This window comes from Mustela lutreola, chromosome X (assembly GCF_030435805.1).
Source record: "Mustela lutreola isolate mMusLut2 chromosome X, mMusLut2.pri, whole genome shotgun sequence".
Classification (NCBI taxonomy): domain Eukaryota; kingdom Metazoa; phylum Chordata; class Mammalia; order Carnivora; family Mustelidae; genus Mustela; species Mustela lutreola.
In genome coordinates, this window is record NC_081308.1 from 17,626,181 (window position 1) to 17,638,754 (window position 12,574).

General features: G+C 49.3%; 1 protein-coding gene across 1 annotated transcript in view; it reads left to right on the forward strand.

The window, feature by feature from the left end:
- Nucleotides 1-231: 231 nt before the first annotated feature.
- The window catches only part of SMS (spermine synthase), a 48,550-nt gene continuing 36,207 nt past the window's right edge, over nucleotides 232-12,574 (forward strand). The window contains exon 1 of the mRNA XM_059157045.1: nucleotides 232-628. Coding sequence (XP_059013028.1) covers nucleotides 247-628 — 382 coding nt within the window. The 5' untranslated portion in view covers nucleotides 232-246. The remainder of the gene's footprint in view (nucleotides 629-12,574) is intronic.

Below are 12,574 nucleotides of genomic sequence, written 5' to 3' on the forward strand. Positions count from 1 at the left end.
CCCAATACAAGCCGACCCTTGCTAATAATAATGGAAATAATTCTAATGGGTTTAACTGTAGCATTTCAAGAGTTAAGGAAAAGGCGGCAGTACTTTTAGCCTACGGGGTGGATCCTAGCATTTGATTTTCTTGACTTAGCCAGGAAATAAGAGGGGCCCCGGCTTGGGGGATGGTCTGGGGATGTGTAAGGGGTGGGCCCCCCCGGAAGTCGTGCTGCACTGTTCAAACCTAAGGTGACCTAACGGATGGCGGGAGCGCCCGCCCGATCATCGGCGCGGGAGCAGCCATTGGTGACGCACGCCGGGGAGCACGGCGCCCACGTTTCCACCATTGCATTAGCGAGGCCCCACACCCTGCGCTCTAAGTTCGGGGCTGCGGGCTTCCTCGCTTCCTCCCTCCCGGAGGCGGGCCCGACCCCGCCCCCGCGCCCCGGATCGCTCCCGGCGGTCCCTCCCACCTCCTACCCTCGGCCTCCCCGGCGCGGCTCACTCCCCGCCGGCCGCAGCCCGACACGCCGTGCGGCCCCCCAGTCTCCCGCGGCCGCCTCCCCCAGGCATGGCACAGGGCCTCGCCTCACTATGGCAGCAGCACGGCACAGCACGCTCGACTTCAAGCTCGGCGCCAAAGGTGAGGGCGCGCGGCGGCCACCTGCCCGGTCGCCGGCGCCGCCCGCCGGGCTGGGGCCAGCGGGGACCGGGCGGGGCGCGCGCCGCGGGCCGAACAATGCGGACGGCCCGCGCGGCCCCGGAGGCTCTCCGGCTGCGGCGCCGAGCGCGCTGCGGGGCCGCGTGCACCGGCGGCCGGGGCGGGGGCCGCGCTCCAGCTCCCGCCGAGGTCGGTCCCCAGGGCAGCGCGGGGCCTGGAGGGCCCGCTTCCCCCCACAGCCGTGCTCCCGCGGCGCCGCCCTGCGAGGCCCCGGTCGCCCACCCGCGCGTCCCGTGCGGGCGTGGCCGCCCCTGCAAGGGTCCCCTTGGCGCCGCGCGGCCCGGGAGGAACACCCCCGCGTCTGCGGCCCCCACTTAGGGCGGAGGTGCAGGGGCGGGGGGCGTGCGCCGCGCGGGGCCGCCCGCGTGACCTTTTCCTGTACTCGGAGGCGGGTAAATTCCCTCCACCCTGGGGCGGGGGCTCCCCTCGTGGGAGCCAGGGCTCGGGCAGGACCGCGCCGCGCTCGCAGAATTCTTAGCCGACTGCGTAGGAGACGGGTCCCGCGGAAAGGGACGGGGGACGGGAAAGGAAACGAAGATTATGGAAGGGGGGGTGAGGTCTGGGCGCGGGAACTATAAGTCTCGGAGTCTTGGAGGCTCCGAACACAGCCGGTCAGAACAGAGGGCTGGAAAGTGGGAACTGTGTGCAGCAATTACGAAGGGGAAGGGTATTTTTGCATGCTTTTCTCTAGGTTTTAACGTGGCGGGGGGAGGGGGTAGGACTGCCAGCTTTTTTTTTCCCGCTGGCTTTTAAACCTGTAAGGACTGCAGACGTGAATCGGCGCTTCCCGTGCATCCCATGAAGCATCTCATCCATATCTGGCCTTTTCACCGTTTTCCTCGAATTGGATGGAGCAACCTTTACTGTTCCCACCTAAAACCGTGGCTTTTTCACTTTCTCTCTTTCTCTTCTCCTTTCTTGAAGTTCTGAAAACTCATTTTGCATTTTCTCCCCCAAGCTTAAAGGCTCTCCGAAGGCAGATTTAATTTAAGCAAACAAACAAAAAAGTTGGGGGATTTGAAGCAAGACCTAGGTTTGCATCTTGTCTTTCTTGATGGGCTCTACATGGGACTTTGGCCTTACCTCTCAAGCTTTCAGAGTACTATCCTCCCCATGGTTAAAAAAAAAAAAAAAAAAAGGACAGTGCACACTTCATAGGGCTTGATTTTTAAGGGAGTTGCCCTAAAATACGACAAGGTTCTTAAGTAATGGCAGTGTATTAGGTGGTTGGGAAGTGACTTTGAGAAAACAAAGCATTTTTTAGTTCCCACAATTCCTAGTTGAGGATGGAGAGTATTGGGAGATGGAGTATTTGGTGATGGTAGAGTCAAGAGATAAAATGGTGATTGGAGTGAGCAGCTAGTGTTGGGTGTGAGATGGCTCAGGTTTTGTTGAGTAATGAACCCTGCCAACTTTAGGGATTAGTGGTTAGTGAAGGTTCTTGCATACTGAACTTAAAGGTGAGGAGGATGAGGCTTGAAGTGGTTCTGGGTCGCCCAGCAGCGTTTAGGAAGTGTCCTTGGTGGAAGCATGTGTGAACATTGACCTGTCCTTATTGAACATGGGTTTTCTAGGCTCTGAGGAGGGTAATCTCAGGATGAGGCTGGAAGCTTCTGGCACTTCTTTCAGTCTGTGCTGGTGCCTGAAGCCTTAACCAGCTTTCTGCTTAATTCAAGTGTGGTATGTTGAAATGACGACTCACAATGGGCTTCTGTGTTCCATTGTAAAAGTGTGGGGGAATCTTTACTTTATGAAGAAAAAGTGAGAGAACTTTATTTTTTTTTAATTTTTAAAGAAAGATTTGTTTATTTGAGAAAGCGCGCACAAGAGCCCAGGGAGAGCAGAAGCGGGATTCCCGCTGAGCAAGGAGCCCAGCGCTGGGCTCTATGTCCCAGGACCTCAGGATCATGATCTGAGCTGAAGGCAGCCACTTAACAGACTGAGCCACCCAGGTGCCCCTAATTTTCTTAATTAAATAATCTCTGCTCAGCGCAGGGCTTGAACTCACGATGTGCAGATCAAGGGTCACATGGCTCCCCAGACTGAGCCTGCCAGGTGCCCCAAGCAAGAGAACTTGGAGCTAACAGTGGCTAGAGAGGGAGAGGACATAGATGCACAGTTTAGAGGGGAGCAGGAGAAACTGGCAGGTTCTAAGCTGGCAAGGTGTAGACATCTAAATAATTTAATTGGGCAAGGAGAAAATAAAACATTTCCAGCCAATTATCCTTAATTTTCAGCCTGTTAATTTTTTAAAAACATTTTTAATTATTTTATTTATTTATTTGAGAGAGTGAGCAAGAGATCGCGAGCAGAGGGGAGGGGGTAGAGGGAGAAGCAGACTCCTCGCTGAGCAGGGGCAGGGGGCTCACTGTTCATCTGGATCCCAGAACACCCCTCCCCCGACCTCATCATGACCTAAGCTCCAGGTAGACACTTAACTGACCGAGCTCCCAGGTGCTCCTTTCAGCCTGTTCATCTTAAAGATGAAAAAATTTTGACGGCCGAGCTGAAGAACATTCTAAGAAGAAACAGTACCCAGGAGTTCTTGAGTCCCTACGAAAGTGTTTTGGGAGTAAGAGAACTCTGATTCTTTTTATGTATAATTTTTTAAAAGATTATTTATTTATTTATTTATTTCACAGACAGAGATCACAAGTAGGCAGAGGGGCAGGCAGAGAGAGAGAGAGAGAGAGAGAGAGAGAGAGAAGCAGGCTCCCGGCTGAGCAGAGAGCCCGATGCGGGGGCTCTATCCCAGGACCCTGGGATCATGACTTGAGTCGAAAGCAGAGGCTTTAACCCACTGAGCCACCCAGGCGCCCTTACGTATAATTTTTTAAAAAAGAATTTATTTATTAGCGAGAGAGCATGAGCAGGGCAGGAGTAGAAGCAGAGGGAGAGAGAGAAGCAAGCTGCCCGCTGAGCAGGGAGCCCAAGGTGTGGGACTCCATCCCAGGACCCTGAGATCACGACCTGAGCTGAAGGTAGATGCTTAACCATTGATTCACCCAGGTACCCTGAGAACTCTGATTCAGTGTTTCCCCACAACTTTGTTTGGGGGAGACATATCATCCTTGCTGTTGATAGCTGTCTACACTTGGAAAATAAGGGAATCTGGCTAGACTGGGATCTTGTAAGTTCTAATTTACAGTTAGGGGCACTTGGTGAGAAATCTACCACCTGTGTGTGAGGTCTCCAAAAACATTTATTTTAATTGATAATAATGAGTCAAAAGGCATTAGTGTTGGCATGTTAAGTACTGGATGTGACTCAAGGGTGAGTCAAATGCCTGTGGAGCCTGGATTCATGTTCTTTTTCCCATTTGTCAGTAATCCTTCCTAATGCTCCTGTTCCATGATGTGATTTTAATGGAATTAAACTCGAACCACTTAGTTACGTTATTATGTTGCGATTCCATATAACTTAGTTACCAGTGCAAGCCCGCTAGTACTCAGCCTCCACTGGGCATGGGTTGATTCTGGTGGTGCCTGTTTGGTGTTGGGGCTGATGACCTAATTCAGGAAATTTTAATTTTTGCTAAAAAACAAAACCTCATCCTTGGTCATCTTGTAAGTCAAGAATTGGATTCTGAGGACTCTTGAACCCAGAAAACAGTTTGTGATTTCTCAGCCGAGGCTAACAAGAACACACATGTTCCATGTTTGGATGGTTTGAGTTTCTCTGGGTTGGTGCAGGACACATAACTTGTTCCCGGTCATATAAGCTGGGCAGCAAGTGGGCTAGGTTGTCCAGTGGGGAGTGTGGACTCTTGCTCTGCTGGCCCTGTTAGAGCAAACAGTCTCTGGCCAGTCAGTCCTCAAAAGGTCTAGCAGTCCTCCTCTCCTTGTCTTACTTCTAAGAACCCTGGGCTGGGAGTATCTTCGAAGGCCGACCTCCAGTGTCTGCATCCTGGACACAGTTCTGGTCCATCATAGATACTTCCTAAGTGCTGGTTAAAATGGACCTGATATTATGGTCAAGATGGAAAGTGAGTTCCAGTCCCCTAGGGGAAAACAGGGCACACACATTTACTGGTCTTGAATGAGGAAACCTGCCTGATCCTGTTACTTTCAGGTTGTAGACCGCCGATCTATAGTGGATGTAGGGAAACAGTGACTTGTGTTACTCCAATTCAGAAAGTAGTTTTATAACAAAGATCTTGTTCAATAAATTAACAGAAGGCTGCTTGGGAATTGGACTTAACCAGAAAGATTTAGGATAGGGGTTTTACTTTGTGCTTTTGACCCTTATCAAGGAAGACTGTGGAGCCTCAGAGTAAGAATTTTGCTTTTTTTTGGAGTGGAGTTGGGAGAGAAGAGCGAGAGAGAATTTTAAGCAGGCTCCATGCCCCACGCATGAGTGGGAAGTGGGGCTCCATCTCACAACTCCTAGAACATGAGGAGCCCAAATCACGTTGATGCTTAACAGACTGAGTCACCCAGGTGCCCGTCAGAGTAAGAATTTTAAATGCATAAAGTAACGCAGTTACTTTAAAATACAATTTGCAAGATAAAAGAAAATCCCAAATATGTAACAAGGTAACACGTGCTTCTTCAGTAGCACATGAAATAACATGATCTAGCATCAGGCCTAATAACTTCCATAGCTTTGAAGTAGAACTGAGAAAATCATATTTCAGCAATCGTGTAAGAAAAAGCTGTGATTTTATTGGTGACGATAGCCATCATAGTCTACGTGTGCTTTTACAAGCATAACTGAAGAAAATGTTAAGTTTCAGTTCGTGAAGATAAGTATGTGTATTTTTTTTCCCATCTGAGTTCACAGCCCCCCCCCATTGTATCCGTTGGCCCCTGGGAAATCCATGGACCCCCTGGTTCAGACCCCCTACTTGGAGAGGAAAGGGAGAGCGGATTCTGTGTATTGTTTCTTTCAGGCAGGGTAGGTTTCCACTCTAGGCCAGAGCTGTAAGCTAATGTCCCTGGTTCCTCTTCAAGACAGACATCTCTTTGAAAACATAAAAGCCGGTATTTATTAGTTGCCTCCTGGGCTAGGCATTGCCCTAAGCGCATTACACGTTATTTTACGTAATCCTCACAACAACCCTGTGGTAGGTCCTGTTATCCCCATTTTAAAGATGAATAAATAGGCCCATTGAAGCTTTTCACCTTATAAATGGGGTAGCTGGGATTCAAAGCTTTGTCTGTTTGATTCCAAGGCCTTTGTTAATTCCACGACTGCCGAAGCCTCTTAGTTTAAGGCCCACATTCTCAACCACCCTGTCTCCCTCCCTCTTCCTGGGGACATTTGGCAGTATCTGGTGACATTTTTGGTTATCATAAGTGGGGAGATGTTACTAGCATTTTGTAGGTCAGGGGTGCTTGCTCAGCCCCTCCATTGCTTAGGACAGCCCCCCCCCCCCCAGTGCTGACAGTCGAAGATGTCGGTAGTGCTGATGCAGAGAACCCCCGGTGTAAGTTCTAGCAAAGCCGATGCTGCCATGCAGATGACAGATCATCAGAATTTCCCTGGTTCTTTTTGGAAGTCTCCGTTATGCGTAAATCAGGAGTCCTATTACAGGGACGGTGGGCCTTACCTTCCTCCTAGGTTTGCCCTGGGCTCGGCTAGGAGTAGAGGGCTTGGCCAGCACGCACTTCTGCACTGCTGAGCCTGTGGCCTCTGGCAACCCTCCCTCCCCGATTTCCTGAGCCTTCCCCGCATCCTCAGAGCTCCCAGTCTTTCTGTGTTGTTCGTTGAGCTGCTTTCTGGTAGAAGCATATAGTCTTTGTGTGATTCCTAGCTATAAGCATAAAACCTGAAAAATCCAGTTTTGATTGCATCGTGTGTTTGGTTTAAGAGGAGAGAAAGCTTTCCCCTTTGTCTCGGCATTATCCTCCCTTGTCCCAACTCTTCATCTACCGTTGGGATAACAACACCCCGCCCCCACATACCCGCTTTAACAATGTAGCCTTAAGGGGAGGCAGATGCTTGGGAAGGGGGAAATGCTTGCTTGGGTCCTTTTCTGGATTGACTGACTCCCGATCTGGGCTGGGGGAGTTTCTGGAATTTGCATTTTTAACCAGCTTCCTCCCAGTGATTCTGATGCTAATTAAGTATGAGAATCAGTATAATAGGATCCTCATTAAAAACCCAAAACCCTCGTTTCTTGTGAACACGGGACATCCTCCTACCTCCAGCCCCAGGCAGCCAGTCCTTAAGGCCTGCAAGACTGCATCTGCTATGCTCTCACATTCCGTGTTCACCTTTTTTCCTGGCTCCGCTTCTTGGCCACAGCCTCCCAGTGTGTCTCCATTTTGGGGAAGGGCCTGATCACCACAAACTCAACAGATTCCTGTCCCTTTTCCCATGGAAAAGCCTCTCCTGTGTGTTCTCATCACCACGTGGCTAAAGTCGAAACTCATTGTCCGCCTTTCCTGGGGTCCTTTCTGCCCCGCAGTCCCCCCCCCCCCCCCCGCGCAGGTTGGAGGCTCACACTCCCTGTGCTTGCTTCCAAGGAGCTGGGAGGCACCCAGACTCAGAATTTAACAGCTCCGGGGCAGGCATTTTTCGTCCTTTAGGTATTCTCTCGAACTTGAATGCTATTGGCAAATGTTTGTTTTATGGACTGTTTGGGGTTGGGGTGGAATTTTGTGGTGGTTTCTAACGCTCTTGGCCCCCAACTCTGCAAACGATTCTTAATTGCACTAATCAAGCTGTATTTGACTCCAGACTGAGTAATTGCACATTTCTGGGAATTAGTTTTGTGAGCTTGCCATTAAAAAATTGTAGAAACCATAATGAATCTTTCTGGAGTGTAGTTCCAAAGTTACACCCATTTCTTTAAACGTGTGGAGGTGGCGTATGGTAAAGTGAGTTTGTGCTTGATCTCTCAAGAAGCCTCATCTAGTTATTTGGTCGTTCTGACGGTATTTTAAGTGCCGTGGAAGGGATAACAGCTGTTTAAGAAATTGACTCCATCATCCAGGCATTAGGAACGATCTCTACCCCAGCTAATGAGAGAGGTGCATTTTCAAGTAACCCGAAGCCCCGCATGTGACATTTTTTCAGGATTGCATTTTCCAACTGCCTAACCAGCTAGTAGACACTTTGCTGAGTGTGTGTTGGGGTGGGGTGGCGGGGGGAGGTGCTTTTAAGTTGGCGAAGATTAAAAAGACAGGCTAGAAAATGCATGTATCGTGTGCGGCAACAGTTCAGTATTTGGAACAGACAGCAAACCCCGTCGTCGTAGGGATAGAAACCCTGGTACACCCTTTAAAAACAAAATCTTATGATTAGGTAACCTAGGAAAGAAAAACATACAAGTGGCAACAGAGGTAGACATAAAGGTGTCCAACCTAACAAGGAGAGAAGCAAAATAAAAATAGAATAGTCTTAACTTCCCGGATTGGAAACTGAAAAAAATACTAGAAGTGGACACATAATGGAAGGTTTTGCAGTGGAGAGTTACCAGTTTCGAAATCTTGTTTGCATCTTAATTGTGTCACCAATCGGGCTGCATCTGAATGGCCGCAGGGGCCTTTGTTACCCTGTTGGGAGAGACAACTGAGGTAAGGTTCCCGGGGGGCCTCCTTGGGGCTCCCAGCCTGGGAAAGTTAGAGCTCTTGGTTTCAGGCTTGGTATCCGGCTAGGATTTGGAATGCGGGGCTTTGTAATTTGAAGTACTAATCCCTGGCAGGTGAGGATCGTTAGAAAGTTCCCGGGCTGTGTGGTTGGGCATCTGTTGAAAAGCGTGTTCAGGAAAGCTGTTCGTGAGTTGGGTTTCTGGAGCGCCGCACGGGGCAGGCGCTTTCCCCAGTGCCTGAAACCAGGCCTGCTGCCGGGTGCTGCCGCGCTGGCCACCATCTCCTGGGCGTTCACTTCCAGGCCCAGTTCTGCTGAGGAGTCGGGAGACCTCCTCGGTTGCATCTTTAAAGCAAATGTGTAAACCACTGCACGGTTGCTCTTTGAAACCCTTACAGCTGGGCACTTATCCAGACCCCAGGAAAAGCAACTCTGGGGCCCTAAGTTGTGGTGGGCCTGGATTTCATTAAATGGCTACTGTCATCTGTGTCCTGGAAGGAGCCACTGAGCTAGTGGCTGTACTTGGGGTCCGATGGGTTTATGTGCTAAGCAGCAAACCTGGAAGGAGCTGCTGAGAACTGGTAGCATCTTCTAGATGACCCTCTGGGTAGTTTCACATGTGCCTTAATTTCTCCCTCTGCGTGAAGGCTCTAATGATACGAAATCCCACACACTGTGTTGCTGGGTGGGATGTCCAGTAAATGTTTGGAAGAGTGTCAAATGATACATAAAACACTGAACACTAATTGCGAAACTTAGGGCTAAGTACTTTGAGATTGTGCCAGTGGATAAAGATGCTCGGTTATAAAGAGGGGGGAATTTAACTTCCTGAAAGATGAGGAAAGTTCTGCTGGCAGAAGAGGTGGAAAATAAAGCATTGGCAGGCAGTTTGAAGGTTGGTCTTACTTTATTTAAAGGCGCTTTTTAAGTCGAAGAATTTTTTTAAAAGATTTTATTTATTTATTCGGCAGAGAGAGAGTGCACAGGTAGGCAGAGGGGGAGGGAGAAGCAGGCTCTCCACTGAGCAGGGCCCCAGGTGGGGATTGATCCCAGGACCCTGGGATCTCGATCTGAGTCAAGGCAGCTTAATGAACTGAGCCACCCGGGCGCCCTGTTGCTGAAATCTTATTTGTTAAGGATTGCAAAAGGAGTTTTCTGTGTATATATTCAAGAGGGATACTGGTCTGTAGGTTTCTCTTTGAGGACTCTTGTTTTTTTCTGGTTTTGGTATTAGGACTATGGTTTCATAAAATGAATATAGCATTCCTTTTCTGTTTTCTGCAAGAGATTTTGTATAGAATTGGTATTATTTTTCTTTAAATATTTGGTAGAACTCCCCAGTGAAACCCTTCTTGTGCGCAAGGTTTCTATTTTGGGAGTTTTAAAATTATAGATTAAATTTCTATGATAGTTACAGGGCTATTTAGATTACTTCATATTGGTGAGTTGTGATAGTTTGTGTTTTTTGAGGAATTGGCCCATTTCTTTTTAAGTTGCTAAATTTATGTGTACAGTTGTTTGTAAGATTTGTTTATTATCCTTTTTCTATCTACAGCGGGTCCTGGTTATATAGGTTATTAGCTATGATTCCCTCCAACCGCCCCCTCCCCGCATTTAATAAATTGCTAACTTGAATGGAGAAAGTATTCCTCAGATTATTCTAGTCCCAAACGCTAAGACTGTCACTTCTGGAAATTCAGGTTGTAGAATTACAGCATAGTGTCCCTATACCTGTTGGTTAGGAATTTAGGGGTCAGCAAACGTAGGCACCTGGGGCACATCGAATTCTTCTGGCTCTGCCAGAGCCCTGATTAGGCCTGCCAAATCCTACAATCTTTACCGTGTGGCCCTTTAAGGAACGCGTTTGTCCACCCATGCCTTCAGACCATCTAAGTGCAGTGGCTTACTTTAAAGCCATCTGGAAAAATACTCAAGTACAGATTCCCAGGCCCCCACATGGCCTTTTTCTCATCTGGAATCCATCATAGCATACGCTCCTTCCTCTGTATGGGGAGTTTTGACTGGTGTCCTTTGACTTTGATCTCTGTGGCACTTAACTTCTCCAGTACTTCCCGGGCGCGGCGTCATCTCCTTGGAGAGGTGCATTCTGAAGGGCGCAGTCCTGAATGTTGACCTCAGGGAGTCTGCCTTGGCCAAAGCCCGGAGAAGCGAAGGTGCCGGGGCTCACCTCAGGGATGGCTCTGACAAAAATGTGCTTTTTGATGCCACAAAGTCCAAAACTGCTCTATCTCTGGAAATACTATTTCATGGTTGATTCGCAACCTGGCATGGAAGGTTGGGCACAGAACCTAGGACTGTTTGCAGAAACACAAATGGTTAATAGATCTGACCCCGTGAGGCGTTCTGCCCACCTCAGGTCAGTGGGAAGAGAGCAGGGTGTTGATGATCCTGGTTAAGGGCTCCTGCACAATCAAGGTGGTGATCCCACAGTTTCTACTTTGGGTCTTTTTTTCTGGGTTTTCTTCTGCATGGAGCTGAAGGAAACCATTGCTGCCTGACCTTGGGCCGGCCGGTGACCTGTTCTCATCCGGCTGTTTTGTGGGATGAAGCGGAGGTGGCCGTTGGCAGCTGGGATGCTTTTCACTCCTCACAGCGGACTGGGCATGGCCGTGGTGAACTAAAGCTGTACGCGCTGGCTATTTTTCCTGGTCCGGGCGCCTCCGGTCATCTTCTCCTGTCCTCTGACCTCAGACCCTACCAGTCCCCTCTGACCACCTTGCTCATCCCTTTTTTGCTGCCGCGGGGTCTGATTTCACCTCATTTCTTGGGCTTCCTCCCACTGGATGGAGTTCAGCACCCAGAGAGGGCTTTTGGTGGTGCTGGCCTCTTCAGTGCCCTCTGCCTTGGTGGTTTTCTGCTCTCGTCCACAGCTCCAGACCGAGTTTACTACTTCCTCTTCTGGAACCACGGATCTTGAACCCGTAGAGTCCAGGCACACCTTATGTTGCTCAGATGACGCCTTCTGGGAGAGCTCAGGTGGCCAGATGTCCTGCATCTCATGGCTGCGATTCGCTTTGCTCCCCAGGTGAAAGCCAGGCTTTTTGCATTATCTCCCTTTTCTGTGCCTTTCTTTATAACTCTTGGTTGGCCTCCCCCGAGGACTGGGTCGCCATGCGAGGACTGGATGGTTCGAGCTACGTGAGCACTTCATGGACCTGCCTCGCTCCCGGTGCTGACTGAGGCTTGGGGGTTGTGGCTGCTTGGAAGACTCCTGGTCTTGGAGGGCGGTGGGTTTACCGGGAACAAGAGGGTACAGTACTGCATTACTCTTTGGGTTCCAGACTGAAGAGGGGTTAGGATTGTGTCTCATAAATTTTATTCTTATGAGCCCTTGTTTAATGTCGTAAGGAGATTGGCTCTAGGAGAGACTGAGGTGGTTATATCAGAGTGAGGCTCTTGGCCCTTTCCAGCAGGTGTTGGGGTAATGGGAAATGGCTTTCTAACTGTTCTCTTGCAGTGGGAAAGGGAAGGCAGGGCCGTGAAATAATTAGCCGCCCATTTACAGTATGCCTAGGGTACTCTAATGTGAGTTTTAAGAAGGAGTGCCATGTGGTTTTCTTTAATGCACACTTGCATGTATTTTGTGTTGTGTTGCATGGCTGTCAATCCAATGTCAGTAGGTCTTTTTCTTTCTTTCCGTCTCTAATTTTTCTTGGTTTGGTTGCTTTCTATGAACACCAGCAACTGCCCTGGGGATGCCCACGTGCCTCAGTTGGTTAAGCGTCCGACTCTTGATTTCAGCTTGGGTCAGATTTCTCAGGGTTGTGAGATCGAGCCCTGTATCTGGCTCCGCACTCAGCTGGAGTCTGCTTGGAATTCTGGCTGCCTCTGTCTCTGCCGTCTCCTCGCTGTCACGCTCGCTCGCTCTCTTCTCTCAAAAGAAAAAAAGAGAAACTGCTCTGAAAACAAGCCCTCCAAATTGTCTTTTGTCCCTTTCTATGCTTTGGGGCCCCACCTCACTGCTTTGATTTTTAAATTTAGAAGAATATTTTGGTGAACTGTGTAAGGGACATAAAGCATTCGATTTAGGCCTACAACATAATGATTGGATATTTGTACGTCTTGTGAAATGATCACCACGAGAAGTCTAGTTCACATCCATCACCACACACAGTTAAATAATTTTTTTCCTTGTGATGAGAACTTTTAAGATCCACTCTCAGGGCAACTTTCACATACACGCTTACACAGTTATAAACGGTAGTGGCCACACTGTGCATTGCCACTGTGATCACAGTGAGGCGCTGGGACTGGCTGCAGGTGTGCGTTCGTGGCGTGGAAGCCACGGCCAGTGCCTGGGACAGCGCCTGC